This window comes from Hemicordylus capensis, chromosome 1 (assembly GCF_027244095.1).
Source record: "Hemicordylus capensis ecotype Gifberg chromosome 1, rHemCap1.1.pri, whole genome shotgun sequence".
Classification (NCBI taxonomy): domain Eukaryota; kingdom Metazoa; phylum Chordata; class Lepidosauria; order Squamata; family Cordylidae; genus Hemicordylus; species Hemicordylus capensis.
Window position 1 is genome coordinate 398,362,219 of NC_069657.1, and position 17,675 is coordinate 398,379,893.

The 17,675-nt window shown below is 44.4% G+C and overlaps 1 protein-coding gene across 4 annotated transcripts in view; it reads left to right on the plus strand.

The window, feature by feature from the left end:
- ZFAND3 (zinc finger AN1-type containing 3) overlaps positions 1–17,675 on the plus strand; it is a 223,982-nt gene that overhangs the window by 149,184 nt on the left and 57,123 nt on the right. For all 4 annotated transcript variants that reach the window (XM_053304978.1, XM_053304984.1, XM_053304967.1 and 1 more), the window contains one exon: positions 16,600–16,779. In XM_053304978.1, the coding sequence (XP_053160953.1) occupies positions 16,600–16,779 (180 nt within the window). The remainder of the gene's footprint in view (positions 1–16,599; positions 16,780–17,675) is intronic.

Below are 17,675 nucleotides of genomic sequence, written 5' to 3' on the forward strand. Positions count from 1 at the left end.
CTCTTCGGGCCAGCATCTTTTTCCAACTGTGATGTGCGCCTGCACAGTTGAGAGATCATTGCAAACCCATGACGGGGGCCATGAAATGATGGGTTTTTTTAAAGCACGGAGGTTTGGCTGGGTGGCTGCTGGAGGCCCCCAGCCATTTGGAGGCTGCCCCGGACCTTGGACGACTGGACCGGGTCCTCAAGCTCCGGGGGTTAGATCACCTCTGCCTATAGCATGCAGGTGTTGGTATTCATTTTGGTTACAGAAAACATATCAGCATCACTGGAAGTGGGCTGAAGTTGAGAATAGACTTTCATGCTTGTCTGCTCTTAAAGCAGCTGTGCAGCTCTAGACTCCAGCCTGATCTCTCACCACAGGAATAGACAAGCATCAGCCAAGCTGTTGTAGTCATAATGACATGGCCAGCAGCTTGACTGAATAGCTGAAAGTGAGGAAGAGGGCTCAGTTCCTTCTTGCCGACTTTCAGCTTCTCAAACCACCAGTCATGGCTACCCTTGCCTTTACTCATATATTTACTCAGTACATATGGAGAAGCGGGGGAAGCCGGAGAGCACAACTGCATTTTCCCTTGGTAAAAAAGGCATGAGGACAGGGGTAGCCCTTTCATGAGGTATAGTGAAATGATAGACTTGGGGAGGGGAATAGGGGAGTGAGCACTGCAACCCCACCACCATGGTAGTTGTCCCACGCATGCCCTGGAGTGGGGCAGTATTTTGGCCAACCCAGGTAGGAAGAGGGCTGTCTTCCCAATTCCCCACCCATCTGTTCCTTCCACCCTGCACTGATGGTGACAAATCAAAAGATGGGATTTCTAGACATTTCTCAATCAGGTCTCCCTGTTAGAATGATCTGCCTGAGAAGGCTATTGGTTCCAGTAGGATTCCAGGAGTTTTTGAAGGGCTTTATGGTTGATTCTGCCAGTAATTCTGTCAACTCCCTTGTTGACTCTTGGAATAGGGAGCTTATCAGGGTGGTAGGTATAATTGATCCTAAGCATCCCTTCTGGCCCCCTGGTAAATGGAAGTGCTATGGGAGCTGGAGTAGCAAGATAGACAACTAGAGTAAAGATATGCACAAACTGCAGTTCGGGCACGTTTTGGCAATGGGGCCCAGGAAGGTTAAGGAAAAGGAGAGGAGGTCGTTACCTGGTCTCCTCCACCGCAGGCAGCTTTCTGCTGAGGCAGCACACCTCCCAATAAACCCACACACAGTGCCAGTATGCAGACCGTCCCAGGCAGCTTCCTTCTGGAGCAGTGTACATCCCAATAACCAACCCCAGCACAGGAGGTTATTGAGACGTACACTGCTCCAGAAGGAAGCTGCCTGGGACGGTGGAGAGCAGGTAAGGACTACCTCTCCTTTTTCTTAAAATCTCCGGGAGCCCTTACCAAAAAGTGCTCGAACCGTGGTTCGTGCACATCTCTAGGGTACAAGTGGAGGAGGACTCTGCTTGAATTGGACACAGCATAAAGTTCATTTGAAGGCTTATAATATAACTATAACAAATAAGTGGTTCTATTCTACATGAGTTGCATACATGCATGCAAGGTCCTGTCCAATGGAGTTCAGGGTTGGGTGGGGGGGGCAGGGACTGACTCAGGTCTTCTCTTACCTGAACTCTAAACTGGGCTTTTCAAATTCAGTTGATGGAGATACGGTATTATCCCTTAAAACAATTTCAGTGGCTGCTGATTCTTATCTTTGTGAACAATTCTATATTCCATGCAAGTCTATTTGGATTTTCTATGGCACTGCTGTTAAAGGATCTATGTTCAGTTAGTTATTTGCATGCTTGTAAATTGTGCTCTTTGAATTGAAAATGGTCTGAGTTGAAAGGTATACTTTACCTGACATCTACTGAACTCAGCAGTAATGTTTGCCCCTTTGCATCCTATCCTATATAATAAAACCCTAAGGTACCTGCGTCCGTGTCTCTGGCGGGTGTTCTGCGCATGCACGAGGGGGCGTGGTCTCCACGCTTCCCTGGCACCCCTCCCCTTCCCGAGGTGCGACTTGGTCTCTCCCGATCCCCCTCTGGCCGTGGCAGCAGTTGTTGGGAGCTCGCGCAGCAGCCGTTGAGGAGAGATGCAGTGGCAGTAGAGTCTGCGCCGGCGGGCGGAGGAAGCAAAAGGCGCTCCGGCAAAACACGCCTGACCGCTCGGGGAAGAGGGGCCGCGGAGCGAGCTCCGCTGCTTCATCAGCATTGTTTTGCTGTTGCCCCGCATGGGATTATAGTGGCGACAGCAATGGCGGCTGCGGCGGCCCCATGTTTTCTCCCAGCCAGGAGGAGCACTGCGTGCCCAGCAAGGAGCCCGTCAAATACGGGGAGATGGTGGTTCTGGGGTGAGTGGCGACAGCGGTGGTGGCTGGGGAGCAGGGCTGCTGGAGGGGAGCAGCAGCAGCAACAGCCAGGTGTTCTGCACATGCGTTGCGCGCGCGTACGCAGCAATGGTAACTACGCAAACGACTGCGCGCGCGCGTAGTTACCGTTTCTGCGTCGTAGGTCCGTGTAGCGCACATTCCTACACAACTCTTCTAGCGCCCGTTAATGTTACAGGCTTAATGACTAGTTCATAAATAACTCAGTTGTTGAATTGGCTGGGTTTTGGGTATGGATCCATATGTATACAGAAGGCTTGTCCATGCAGTTACTTTTCTGTCTCATGGAACAGACTTCAGAATTAAGGATAAATAAGTAATTCCTACAGCCTTCTAAAAAAACCTTTTGCTTAAAACCTATTATTCTGCTAATTTGCTGTCTGAAAAGTTAGGCAAATAACTCTAATTGTAGTATTGTGTTCTGGTAACTTGTTTGATTTTTTTCTTAAAATCAAAAGAACCATCTTGGTGTAGTGTCTTCAGTTTGGGTGTGAGCTTGGGTTGAACTCTCTGGTCACTTACAAACCTCATTCTGAGGTCGTGGCAAACTCCCTTTCTGTCATGGTAACTGTAGTGACCAGCATCCCCTCCCTCTAAAGAGTTAACCGGAAGTGAACCCTGTCTTGACTGACAGGCTGGTGAACTCTAGGGCTTAGCCAATCAGCACACCAGGTGGGTGGGACCTAGAGAGCTGTTGCCAGGAAGAAGGGAGTTCTTTGTTGGGAGAAGAAGCTAGGCTGGAGGTGCTGAGAAGGACATGTGGCCATGGAGTTGGCTGCAGGAGAATAACACTGCAGATCCTTGAAAGACAAGAGGACAGGAAGCTTGAATTCTCATCAGGCATTTGGTGAGTTAAAGGCAAGGATCCAGGGCTTATGGTTTTGAGAAATTTAGTCTATGGAAATGTTTGTTTAGTCAGACTTTGCGTTAGAAGTTATATTTCTTTGGTGTGTGTGCTTCTGCGTATTCTGGATAGTTCTATTATTGTTACCTGTAATGTAATTGAAATAATAAACACTAGCGTACGCCCTATACACCTATGCTGTTGCAAAAGGTCTGTAAACATTTAAGTGTGCATTAAGACAACCAATTTTTGTAATCCTATTAAGTATTCTTAACTGTATTTAAAGCTGAGAAAGCCTCAGACGGCAGCAGTCTATTGTAATTGAATAAAACAAGTTCTTTTAAAGTTCTTTTCTTTTTACAAGCCTCTCTGAGTTGGTTTTTAACACTAGGTGGGGGCAAAGCCAGGATTTATCTGGTGCAAACATGTCCTCAAGCAGTCAGAAGCTATCTGTTTGCTCACCACGTGTAGGCTTTCACATGGAAGATTTTTGTACTTGTCTAAGAGCAAAATTAAGAGTTTTCTCTGGGATTATCCCACCCCAAGCCCAGAGAGTTTCTGTAGACAAAAGGAGTGGAGTGGTAATGGCAGCATTTTGAACCTACTGTTAATACAGGATAGTTTTAGGAGAAGCCTAGCCAGGCAGCTCAGCAGGGATGGTTCAGCATTTCTTTCCCTCGCGTGACCTTGCTCTGAGACAAAGGCTTTAATCTGCTACTGTAGCCTATCTTGCAGCCTGGTTGTAAGACTAGTACTCTTTTATAAGCTCCTTGGAGAAGGAGCAAGATACTCATTATCAAGAAATGCAGGCCGTATTTGACATATACTTATGTTCTCATTGTGCTGTTGTTCAGTGCCAGTGTATTTTGAGTTGTTTGGGAACTTTGAGGAAGCCCTGTATCATTAGACATTGTTTGAATACTTGGGTGAAGAGAAAATTGTGATATTTGAGTGGGATCTTTTCCCCTATGTCATGACAGATTACTCAAATGCACATAACTTATCCTCTCTTTTCAGGCACTGCATATCGCTGTCAAACATTTAATTCCTTTACCAGTCAAAAACCGCCTTGCCTATGCATTCAAGCCTACAGCAAACCCCCTTGCATATCTGTTCAGGCGTCTAAAACTTGTGTTGTAATCAAAATAACATTGATCTCGAGTTCCAGCAAATAATGAATTTTTTATAAGTAAGGCTTAGCACAATAATTGGGCTGTTATTGTAGGGTCATCTCTAAGCAACTATTAGAATAACATATTTTGCTGCTGCTTTGATGCTATATTTTATGTAGCTGAGGTTAATAGTAGTAGTGGGTGGGTTGTTATTCCACATCCCATTTTTTTGTGGAAGGCTTAATTCAGTGTGTAGGTTGTGGTTTTCCTCTTGTCACTTCTTTTTGAAACAAACATTTGAAAATGTTTTGAATTCCAAATGAATACTATTGACAGAAAATAAGGCACTTAACTTAATTAAGACTCTGTAGGTTAGTCTAGAGAAATTAATTGAAAAATAATAGTCATATGTTCTTAAATTTTAGGGCTTCTCTCTAGACATTTGAAAGGAGGGCTAGGAAGATGCTAGCTGTACAAGAAGCACTAATTGATAGTGGACTCTTTATTAAAACAATAAGAAATCCTGCATGCTTTCTGATTGAAGTGTCCCAAGTAAATATGAAGCATAATTAAATTCCATACCCATCAGATACTAAGCCTCCTTCAGAGATCTTTTGTGTTATTAGCAGTATTGCACTGGAGGTTGCATTCTCCTGTTCAATTGCTTAGATGTCTCCCCATGCTGCCAACCTGTGGTTTTGTCACAGACTAATTTCTATAAAATAATTTTGTTTTCTAGAGTGTTTTTTATGAGTGTTTATGACAGAAGTGAAATTTGAGGAAGGGGCTATGTTCTAATTAATATTTTAGGCAGAAACTTGAGTTCTAAATGACCCAAGGAAAAATAATAGGAAATCAAAAAGTATTTTTTCTATCTATCTATATATTCCAGCAAACAGAAATCTGTTTACTGGTTGGTTTACTAGTGCATGCTCTTACTAACGTGCAGTCTTACCCATTTCTAAATACTAACCTGGTGAGGTTTTCAACATGTCTTAACATGTTAAGCTCTCTAAAGCAGTGATCTTCACTATTTTTCAAGCTGGGGCCACTTTGGGGGGAAAACACCCTTCAATGAGAGCGCCATTTCCCATTGTGCTGACTGCACTATTCTTACTTGATTGATTGATTGCATTTCTATTCCACCTAGTATAGAAATCTCTAGGCGGTGTATAGATTAAAACATAATGTAAAAAAATTTAAAATTCATAAAAACATAAAAATCACAATAGATAAAAACACACATTAAAAATTAAAATCTAAATTCATTTAAAAGCCTGGAAGATGCTCTTATTTCAGGAGGGGAGCACGTTCCAAAGCCCTGGGGAAGCCACAGAGAAAGCCTGGTCCCGAGTTGCCACCAAACAAGTTGGCGGCAACCATAGCCAGACCTCTCCAGATGATCCTAATAGGTGACAGGTTCATGACAGAGAAGGTGCTCTCTTAAGTACCCTGGACCTAAGTCGTTATGGGTATTATAGGTAATAACCAGCACTTTGTATTTCGTTCAGAAATATATCAGCAGCCAGTGCAGTTACTTTACAATCGGTGTTATATGGTCCCTTCGGGTATACCCAAAGACCAGTCTGGCTGCTGCATTCTGTACCAATTGTAGTTTCTGAACTATGTACAAAGGCAGCCCCACATAGAGTGCATTACAGTAGTCAAGCCTAGAGGCTACCAGCATATGTACCACCATTTTAAGGTGATCTGTCTCCATAAATTGATGTATCTGGCATATCAGCTGAAGCTGATAAAAAGCACTCCTGGCCACGACCTCAACCTGAGAAACCAGGGAGAGTTTGGGATCCAAGAGCACTCCTAGACTACAAACCTGATCTTTTAGAGGGAGTGTAACCCCATCCAAAACAGGCAGATCTAAACCATCTCTCAGATCCCGACCTCCTACAAACAGTACCTCTATCTTGTTAGGGTTCAACTTCAGCTTGTTATCTCTCATCCAGCCCACTATCGCCTCCAGACAGGCACTTGGGGGGGGGGTCGTCATGCCATTTCCTGATGAAGTTGGTATGGAGAATTAGATCTGGGTGTCATCAGCATGTTGATAGCATCCCAGACCAAACTTCCTGAAGATATCTCCCAGCAGTTTCATGTAGGCGTTAAAAAGCATTGGAGACAGTATGGAGCCTTGTGGAACCCCACACTTTAGCTCTCATTTTTCAGAACAACAGTCTCCAAGTGACACCATCTGGAATCAGCCAGAGAGGTAGGAGCGGAACCACTGTAATACAGTGCCACCCAATCCCACCTCCATCAAGCAACGCAGCAGGATACCATGGTCAATGGTATCGAAAGCCACCAAGAGATCCAAAAGGATCAGCGGAGTCACATTCCCTCTGTCGATAGCCAGTTGGAGATCATCCATCAGGCCGACCATGATAGTCTCACAACCCCATAGCCCACCTGAAAGCCAGTCTGGAAAGGAGCTAAATATTCTGTGTCATCCAAAACTACCTGGAGCTGAGAAGCAACCACTCGCTTAATCACCTTGCCCAGCCAAGGAAGATTAGAGGCAGGTCTGTAATTTGCTAACTCTGAGGAATCCAATGCAGGTTTCTTCAAATAAGGTCTAATAATAGCCTCCTTAAGACCAGGAGGCATCCTGCCCTCCCTCAGAAAAGCATTTATGATATTTACCAGACCCTCTCTGATAACATGATTACCAGATGAAATAAGCCAAGTTGAGCGCAGGTGGTGGGGCGTACAGTCCGAAGCAGTTTGTCTACATCCCCAGAAGTAACAAACTGAAAGTGATCCAATTTAATCCCACAAGAGGAGTTGCTGTGAACCTCTGCGATAGACTCTGCAGTAACTGCGGAGTCTAGTTCAGCATGAATATAAGATATTTTATCTGCAAAAAAAGTTGTTAAAGACATCACAGCAAGTAACACATGGTTCCAAGGTCAAATTCAGGGCAGAGGGAGCAGGAACTAGCCCCCTCATAACCCTAGACAACTCAGCTGGACATGAACTTGCAGAAGCAATGTGAGCAGAGAAGAACCGTTTCTTTGCCATCCATACTGCCAGAGCATAGATCCTCAAATGAGCTCTATATTGCAGCCTCTCAGATTCATGCTGAGTCTTCCTCCACTTGCGCTCTAGTCATCTACCTTGCTGCTTCAACTCCCACAGTTCATCCGAATACCACAGAGCTGACTTTAAAACAGGTCGGAGAGGACGCTTAGGTGCGATTGTGTCTACCACTCTAGTAAATTCACTATTCCATATTTGCATCAGAGCATCGACAGAATCACTAGCAGAGCCAACTTTAAATCCTTCCAAGGCTTCTTGGAATCCTATTGGATCCAATAACCTTCTTGGGCGAACCAACCTAATAGCTCCTTCACCCCTGCAGAGATGGGTTGTGGCTGCAAGTCCTCCCTTAACCAGATGGTGATCCATCCATGACAGTGGGGAGATAACAGGACTTCCCACTCATGGAACACTCCCCTGATCAGAGCAGAAGACCAAGTCGAGCGTGTGACCTGCATCGTGCGTCGGTCCAGAGGCCACTTGGGATAGTGCTATTCCATTCCAATACCAGATTTTTCATGGATAATCCTGCCACTCTTCCTTCTTCCTCTCTCCCTTGCATGGTTGCTAGGTAGTTAAAAGATCCATGGCTTTGGCCCACAGCCTCCCCACATTTTTTGATAATCAAACCCTTTCATGCTCTCTTAAAGGTATCTAACACTCTCTTCCCCACTAGTTTGCTTCACCTAAAAATGAATCTTTTCCTCATGCATCAGGTTCCTCCTGCAATCAATCACAGTTGACAACCAGTGTGGTGTAGTGATTAGAGTGTTAAGACTAGGATTGGGGCTCCATTCAGTCATGAAACTCACTGTGGGACTTCAGCTGGGACACTTTCTCTTTCCTCCAAACCTGCCTCACACAATTGTTATGAGGATAAAAGTGGGGCACAAGATCATGTACACTACCCTGAATTTGTTGGAGGAAGAACAGGATGTGTGTCATAATAAAATATCTGTATACAAGCCGACCCCGCACAGAGCATCTGTGCGCTCTTTGGGGTCGGCTGCCTCTCTCTCTCCACCCCCGGTCTCCAGTGGGGCCGAGTGCGGCAGCCGCCGCCGCCAGCAGGCCAAGTCCCCCCGCTGTGGCCGCCACCGCCAGCGGGCCGAGTCCCCCCTCCGCGGCCGCAGCCGCCAGCAGGCCAAGTGCCGCCTTAACATCCACGGCTGGGCCAGGCGTTAATTCTCCTGGGTGCGCCAGCCAATCAGGCGCCCCCGCAGCCCAGCCAATCAGCTGGGCTGCCGGGACGCATTTTTCCCTGGCACACCCAGAAGAATTATATATATATAGATGTTGACTTTTAGCCACATGCACTCCAATCATAAGCATGTAAACTCAGAAGCAAATTCAAATACTTTTTACACCTTTCACAGCAGCAAGCAATCCAGTTTGATCTCTTCTATTAACTATATTTCATTTAAGCAAAAATCGTATGCAACTATAGTGTGTGTCTATATACTACAGAAAGAAAAGCCACCAATTTGATTTCAAACAGGACAACAATAAGTAATTTATGGAGCTACCCCAGTTTCTTAGAGTTTAAAGACAACCAATCATTTCACGGGCAAGAAAGTTTTTAAAATGAGTTTCTTGTGATCAGATTTGCAAAGTCTTTTTTTTAAGCAATTGTACAGAAATAGAGTTTTTTTTGGGGGGGGGATGCTTAATGAAAGAAAGTAGTTTCACTAGAAATTAGTGAAGCTACTTTCAAGAAGTTGGGGTATTTAGGTAAAATGTGCCATCAAGTCGATTTTGACTCCTGGCGCACACAGAGCCCTGTGGTATTCTTTTGTAGACTACAGGAGGGGTTTACCATTGCCTCCTCCCGTGCAGTATGAGATGATGCCTTTCAGCATCTTCCTATATTGTTGCTGCCTGATATAGTACCAGCGGGATTTGAACCGGTAACCTTCTGTTTGTTAGTCAAGCATTTCCCCGCTGCGCCACTTAAGGTGACTAAAAAAAAAATATGTAAGTTATATTTAAGTTATTTATATATGAACTACTGTTACAAGCACAAAGCAAAATAAAATAGTAATGATTAAAAGGGGAAACATGTTAGAGAAGCTACATGTTAGAGAGAGAACCATCTATATATATATTTCTCCTAGGTGTGCCTTCCAAAATGCGTCCTGGCAGCTCAGCTGATTGGCTGGGCTGCGGAGGTGCCTGATTGGCTGGCGTACCCAGGAGAGAGGACAATTGGCCGGCGGGCCTGGCCTGGCGGCGATGGGTGGTGCAGGGGGCGAGGCGAGGAGGAGGACAGGCTGGGGAGGCGGCAGTGTGGCGGGGCCCGATACTGGGGTGGGGTGGGGGAGAGGTGGCCGGCCCCCAAAGAGGCCGGCCACAAAGACTGGCAAGCAGCTCTCGGCAGGCCCGACAGGCAGTGGAGGCGGCTGGCGGCGGCGGCACTCGGCCCTGCTGGCGGTGGCACTCAGCCCCGCTGGAGACTGGGGGGGGGGAGAGGTAGCCGGCCCCAAAGAGCACACAGGGCCACTGGCAGGCCCGGCCTGGCAGTGACGGGTGGGGCAAGGAGCGAGGATGAAGACCGGGCGAGGAGACAGCAGCGGGCCTCGATACTGGGGGTGGGCGGCTGGCTGCAAAGACTGGGAAGTGGTTCTCTGTGGCTGCCGAGGCGGCTCTCGGGCCCGACAGGCGGCCGCACTCGGCCCCGCCGGAGACTGGGGGCAGGGGGGAGAGGTAGCCAACCCCAAGGGGGTAGCCAGCCCCCTTGGCAGTGGGCCAAGCCGCGGCAGCAGTGGGAGAATTGGCTGGCCGGGCAGCCGCAGGCCCGGCACGGCGAAAGTAGTGGGCCAGGCAGTGGGTCCGGCCCGGCTGCTGAGGCGAGGAGAAGGCGGCGGGTCCGGATGCCAGGCCGGGCCGGAGACTGGGGCGGGGGGAGAGAGGCGGCGGATCCGGCCCAGCACGGAGGCAAGGCAAGGAGGCAGCGGCGGCCCAGCTGGAGACTGGGGCGCGGGGGGGGGGGGAGAGGTTGCCGGCCCCAAAAAAGGCACAGATGCTCTGTGCAGGGGTCGGCTTGTTTTCTCATATTTTGTTATTTAAACCATTTTGAGAACTCTGTTGCTAAAAAAAAGCAGCATATAGATATTTTTAATACGAGCAGTGGGGGAGAGAAACCCACACACAGAGACCAGATTAGAGCTTTAAGCAGTCTAGTGTCTTGAGGAACAAAAATCAACCATTTTTCAGAGCACCGCCCCCCCCCCCCACACACATTCTTTTAAAAGCTTTTAATACTTTTGTACTGACTAATTTCCTTACAAGAAGGTATTCTTTTGGGATTGGGAGGGTTTTTCTTACAAGTTTGTACTATAACAGTTTTGGAATACTTCGAAAATGATTTCTTTTTTTAAGTTTAAATATCTCTGTCTGTCTGTCTGTCTGTCTGTCTGTCTCTCTCTCTCTCTCTCTCTCTCTCTCTCACACACACACACACACACACACACACACACACACACACACACGGTGGGACTTCTTTCACATACACACACACACGCGGTTTATTGGTGGGGAGAAACATGGTGGCTTAAGCAAGGGGAACAAATCGCACACAAACAAAACAAAACAGCTATTGGTTGGTTTTTAAAAAATGTTTTACTTCCCTTCTTTGAAGGAGACAACAAGCCCAACAGCCAGCTACCTTGGCCCTGCAATTACAGTGCATTCATGAGCAGAGTGAGGAAGGAGCACAAGACTCCAGGAGAACCAATAAGGTTGAGAGACAGTAGGAGAATGGTTAACCCTATCTGCTACTGCCAATCTCAGTGAGACTCAACACAAATTCACAGGGGTTGCAACTGCATCCTTGCACACTCACCCTGGATCTGCCCAGGTGTGGGTGTGGGCCTAGTCCTTACCATTATTCCCAAAATTAATTCAGGCCACCTTTTTCCAATGGGGAGCAGGAGGCAGGATATATATATATATATTTAAAATGACTGTGTTACATTTGTATGTCCCAAAGGTTTGTCTGTCTGTCTGTCTGTCTGTCTGTGAAGTGTGTAGGAATCCAGCCAGCAGAAACTTACTTCAGACTATATAGGCAAACCTCATTATCCGCGGGTTCAATACTCAGTTTTGTGTGTCTGTGGTTGGCACCCAACCTCAGCATATATAGGTGGGACCCTGTGGGATTCATGTATCCATGGGTTGGGGTGTCAGTGGCACTGTTGCTATGTGGCGGGGATGGCTCCAGAAGTGGAGTTGGCTGTGGAGGCAGCAGCGGGGACTCCTTCGCCCTCCCTGCCTCCCTTCCAAATGACAGCGTGGGCTGGTATATACCCCATTTTGGGCCTCTGAGCACACGCTCAGAGAAGCCCAAAATTGGCTGTAGATTGACCCATGCGGTCATTTGGGAGGGAGGTGGGAAGGGAGAAGGAGTCTCCACTGCTGCCTCCACTACCATCTCTACTGCTGCAGCCACCTCTGCAGCCATCCCTGCTGCACAGCAGCAGTTCTAAAAGGTACCACCACCTCCGGGATCTTAACCCCTCAATCTTCATTGTCCCAATGGATCGATATTCATGGATTCCGCATTCGCGGTTGTAGAGCAGAACGGAACCCCTCTGAATATCAAGGTTTTCCTGTACTCACCAAATTTGCATGTATTCTCTACCTGTTTAAAACATGAAACCCTTCCCAGGCTACAGGGATAATGAAAGGTATCAAGTATCTCTCAGTATTAAGGAATGCTTTGACCAAGAGCTGCCGTTGCTCTCTGTGTGTGTATGCTCTTAGCTTTTAGCCCGACTGGAGTGTGAGAGTTAGCGTGCATACTCAATACTTCCAAGCTGTGAGCTGTTGGAGAGGGAAAAGGAGGCTTATTTCTCAAAAAGGTGGCTGCCATGGAAACTACACAGATGGATCAAAGGGGGCAAGAAGAAGAAGAAACTACTTCTGACTTTAGGAATACTATTGATGTTGGTAAGGTTCTCATTGCGGCCCTCCAAAGTGCAGCACTACATGAAAGATCCCTGCTGCCTCCTCTTTTCTCTCTGGCAGCCCTCAGTTCTAGGAACTGCTGACCAAGCGAGGAGCTGCCACCATTGTCCACTATCCACATCCCTTCTGCTCCAATCAGTTTCCCTTCAAGGCCGTAACATACTGGTGGAGGGTAGCAGCAACTCATGGTCTGAGCAGTACTTGCACTGAAAAGAGCTGGAAAGCAGGGAAGAAAATGGGGCAGCTCAGGCTCACATACACTCTGTAAAGTTCTTTTGAGCTTGGAGCTGGGTTGGGGAATGGAAATCATTGCTGACCTACCTGGCCTGAACATAAGTTTGAGTTTCACTACAAAGGGCTGCCAATATATTTGAAAATAAACAAGGGGGGAAATCAAGAGACAAGAAATGTTTTAATTACAGTATTGTTAAAGTATACAAATCTTATGCTCTGTTAAACAGCAGATGCTGAGAATTGGTGTCTACCTAGTAAGTGCTGCATAAGAAGCAAATTACCTCTAATACTTTTTGCTGTTGGACACTTCACCCTTTAGGTTCTGCAGAGACATTGAATCCTTTGGGACTGCAATTTCTTAGATTGAACCAAAATATTCCCAGATTGTTAATTAAGAGTTTAACTTGATTGTTTCAACCATTATGTTTGTTCGCATGATCTGTTGCGTGACCACAACATATTGCTGATTTAGGACCTCTCCAGTTGGGAGGAAAATGCTGGGTGGCAGTGTGTTTCTTCTTCTCTTCCAGGAAGGAGAAACTAAATGTAGATATTTAAACAGCTCTATAAGATGTGAGCTGTCCTGAAATAGGAGGCTCCTACATGAAAATTAAACCTTAATATAATGCACTTCTTGGACAGATTAGGAAAATGGGTATATCTAAAGTTCAATTGGAAATATTTTTATATGCAGTGATGTTGGCTGGGTCATCAGAAACCTAGATAGGCTTCAGGTGGTACTAAGCAATGCCAAACAAATATGAAAACACTTCTGCTTCTGCCATTCAAAGAGGGACTTGCACATCTCCTAGCCAGATCCGCAAGCTGGGCCTGAGAGCTGTGCAGGTTTCCTTTTGAACATTGCAAAAAGCAGCACCAGCTGAATGCTTGAATTCTGCTAGTGCTAGTTCAGTATCTGCTTAAAATGAAATGCTTCTAATGATAGAGGCAAGAGCTGGAATTTAGCTTCCATTTTATTTCTAGCTCTTATGACTTATCTGGCTAGGCATGGAAAAATACAAAGTTCAGCTTATAGACTCTGTATTGAAGGTCACGTAAATCTTCTGATTAATTTTTAATACTTGTGAGCATGCATTACAAGCAGGTGCCAGTAATGCTCCACTGTGTTCTCTGGACAGTCTGTAGTGCAGAAAAGTGGGTAATGGTGAGTCTTAATCTCTAGCCCCCAAATGCTACACCAGGTGAAAAGATCTTTTGGGCATGCAGCATTTCACATAAGGGAGGCTATATTTTGCATTATGTAGAAATATCCCACATGGTCTCTTTTTAGGAAATGTGAACCAAATTAACAGCACATAGGCAGTTGTAAGGGAAAGGAGGATGTTGGTTTCAAGTCCACTCATTACAAAGTAACACTTCATTGTAAGAGCAGGGTGAAATATCCTGAAATGCATATTTAGTTCTATGCATAATTTGCATATTTCACTTTAAAATAGTTAAAATAAGCTATGGAGCAAATTAATTTGTATGCTAGGGAATACATCATTATTCAAATAAGTTTTATTTTAATGGTGGATGATCCTTTGGTGTTTAATTTATTCTTATTCTTAAATTGCTCATGTTGATATTAACATAGCACGAACAGTATTTTATTAAATTTAAGATACTGCAAATTTTGGCGGACAGCCTGTTTTGTGAACAACTTGGGCTTAATAAGTTTCAGTTAAATGCTTCATTTCACAGTTTATTGCCAATTCTTGAGATGCAGAACTGAAATAAAATTTAAACATAGGTTTCTTGTGTTAACAGAAACTTTGAACAGAAGAAAAAGCAATCATTAAAGTATGCCTCTGGAAAATAGTCTAAGAATAATTCAAACTGTCAGTAGCACTTGCCATATACATTTAAAATCATTCCTTTGTGCTTAAAATGAGAAACTTCAAACCTTTTTTATATTGCTTTGTACTCATAAAACAAATATTAATATAATTCATATTGATCTATAAATTAGTCTTATCTGTGACTTGTTATTTTAATTTATCAGTGTAATACAAAATACTTGTAATGAGTGTTTCTTTTGTCTGTTGAAACAGCCTTGACTTTCTAGAAATTTGCTCTGTGAACCAGGACTTCACAACTACATTTAAATATTTAGCATTAATTTATAGCTGTTTTTGGTGTAGATATTTACATGTAGAACAGCTTTTTGAAATCTTTAGGAAAATCACACCATGATTTGATATCTTTTTGTTTTCTGGCTTCATGATTGGAGATGTTGCCTGTGGAAATATATATGGCATCTATCAGTAAATATAGCTGTGCTGGATCCTAAAAAAGCTACCACTGGAATACCACGAATATAGCCATGACCAGAGGGACACACTACTTGCTTGTTTAGTGTGTGTATCTTCATTTTTCTAAGTTTTCCATTCAGGTGCTATTTCCATTCAGGAGCAAAAATTTCCCTTAATTCCTCTGAGTTCAAAAAACCTTTTCTGGAGACTTTAGGCACCTATTAATGCAAACCCCTTTCATAGTAAAGCTTTCCTTTTAAACTTGAAATTATTGAAGCAGATAGAAATCTATTAAACTCAAATGTGAGAATGTATGAAGTTGAACATATTTTATTTATTTATTCAGTTTTTATACCGCCCTTCCAGAATGGCTCAGGGCAGTTTACAATTAAAACCATTAAAATCAGCAATTAAAACAGAAATTATAAAACAGCATAAAACAATAACAACAAATACAAACATAAAACAACAATTAAACAATCAGAACAATTAAAAAACCCTGGAAGGCCAGGCCAAACCGATAGGTTTTACGGGCTCTCCTAAAGGCCAATAAAGAAATCAAATTGTGGATTTCTGCAAGGAGTGCATTCCACAGTCCAGGAGTGGCTACAGAGAAGGCCTGCCTCTGAGTCACCATCATACACACCGGTGGTAACTGGAGACGGACCTCTTCAGATGACCTTAATGCTTCAAGGTTGACTCAGCCTTCCATCCTTCCGAGGTTGGTAAAATGAGTACCCAGAATGTTGGGGGCAATATGCTAAATCATTGTAAACCGCTTAGAGAGCTCCGGCTATAAAGCGGTATATAAATGTAAGTGCTATTGCTATTGCTATTGCTATTAATGTGTGGTGGGGATCACGCAGAAGAAAGCGCTCTCTGAGATTATAGATTTCAAGATAATCAGAGTCCAAGATCTGGATGGTTTCCAGTTGATAATACAAATAATCTTGAGCTCACAAGATCATTTGACTTATTTAATGCTTCAGCTAAGACTATACCTTCTTCTTAGCAAGAAGTTAAATTTATGCTAATTTTCTAAGAAAGGAAAGATCTAGTATAAGATCTATCGGCCAAACTCTCTTTTGTTTTAAATGAAGACTATAAAATTTTAGTGTTATACTGACAAAAGCATTGAATAAAGTGGTGCATAATTATATTCATTATGATCAGTCTTTTGCATTTTGAATTATACGTTCATGCACCCTGAATCTCTTTCAGGGCACATGCACACCCTCATTTCCAGGAAGTTCCCATCCCCAACAGCAACCAAGGGGCTCAGGAAGTGGAGGGGAGCAAGCACCCATGGCTCAGGAGCCATGGGGAGGCAGGTGGCAGCATCACCACTCATGCTGCCAGCCTGTGGGAGTTGGGTGGTGGCGGTTGCAGGGGTGGGTGGGTGGGTGGCAAGACTCTTCAGAGGGAGAACAGCCGCAGCACACCTCAGGTTAACAGTGGCTGAATTAACAGTGGCTGAACCAGGAGGGAAATGGTCTGCGGGCCCACGGTAGTTGGGTAGCAGCAATGGCTATGGCTAAAGTGTTGAAAATAGCACTCAAGGAAGTTATACAAAGTTCAATCACAGTTTGTTCATACTGAGAATGTTAAATTAAAATTATACAGTGTATATAGAATAAACATGTAATATTTATAATATTCTGTATATTCTGCATTTTGAATAGTGCAGTGTTTTGTAGTTCTGTAATGACTTCAAGCATTCCATTTTCCCTTCTTTCTGTCTTGTTAGATTTTCAAAAGAAGCAACCAGATGATGAGTCCACTCCCAGCACAAGCAACAGCCAATCGGATTTGTTCTCTGGAGAAATAAATAGTGACAACAGTAATACCTCCCTATCTACGCAGACTGTTAACTCCAGCCAGCAACTTTCGACAGAACTGAATGTAACTTCACCGAGCAAAGAGGAATGTAAGTGAACAATCCTGGAAGAGGGAAAGCAAACCAAGTTTTGCTCAAGTGACTTTAGTTTCTAGCTGTTGGCCAAATACAGTGGTTGGTCTGTACTAGAAACGGTGGAGCAGTGGATGGTGGTAACAGTTGTGTATTAATTGCAGGAAGTACAAAGGAATAAATGTATTTTAAAGTTCTATTTATTGTTACGAGTTCTCCAGCCCTTAAAATGTGCTCTTTAATCTTCTTTCTGGCAATGATGGAGAGAGGGGCACCTTCCTTCTTTCCTTCCCACTCCCTGTTACCTTGGAGTGTGGAGACACACACACCCTGAGTTAAAATGGAATGAGACATTTTCCTCCTTGCTTACTTCTGTTATTGTGGCCTGACACACTGAGTCCTGAGTTGTATGATATCCCACCTGCAGTCTGTAGAAGGTACAGTTCAACACTTTCCCCATTCACTTCATAGAAACATTAGGAAAGTACTACAAAAACTATTCCAGTGGCAGCTTATTCTAAGGATAACCCAAGATTACAGTGGTCCAGTGCCAACTGACTTCTACCATTCATGGAAACTTTCAATTTGGTGATCCTGAGCAACTGCTTTTCTGCACTAGACTTTTATTACTATTTTTCATTGAGGAGTTTGCCTGTCAAGATATATGGGAGAGAGAACTTACTTTTAAAATACGTGTTTTCCTGTTCTAGGCTTCTGTACACACACTAATGCATACTCCAAGATGATATATATTAGGCAGCAAAGCCAGCAGCAAATTTGAAAATATTACCTATAAAAATTCTTTATGACTTCCTGCTGGGATGGCTGTAAGTGAAACAGTGGTTAGATTTATTTACAATTTCGGCTATCTCTCTTTTCCCCCTCACCCCACCCCCCCAAAGTAGTGCTTTAAT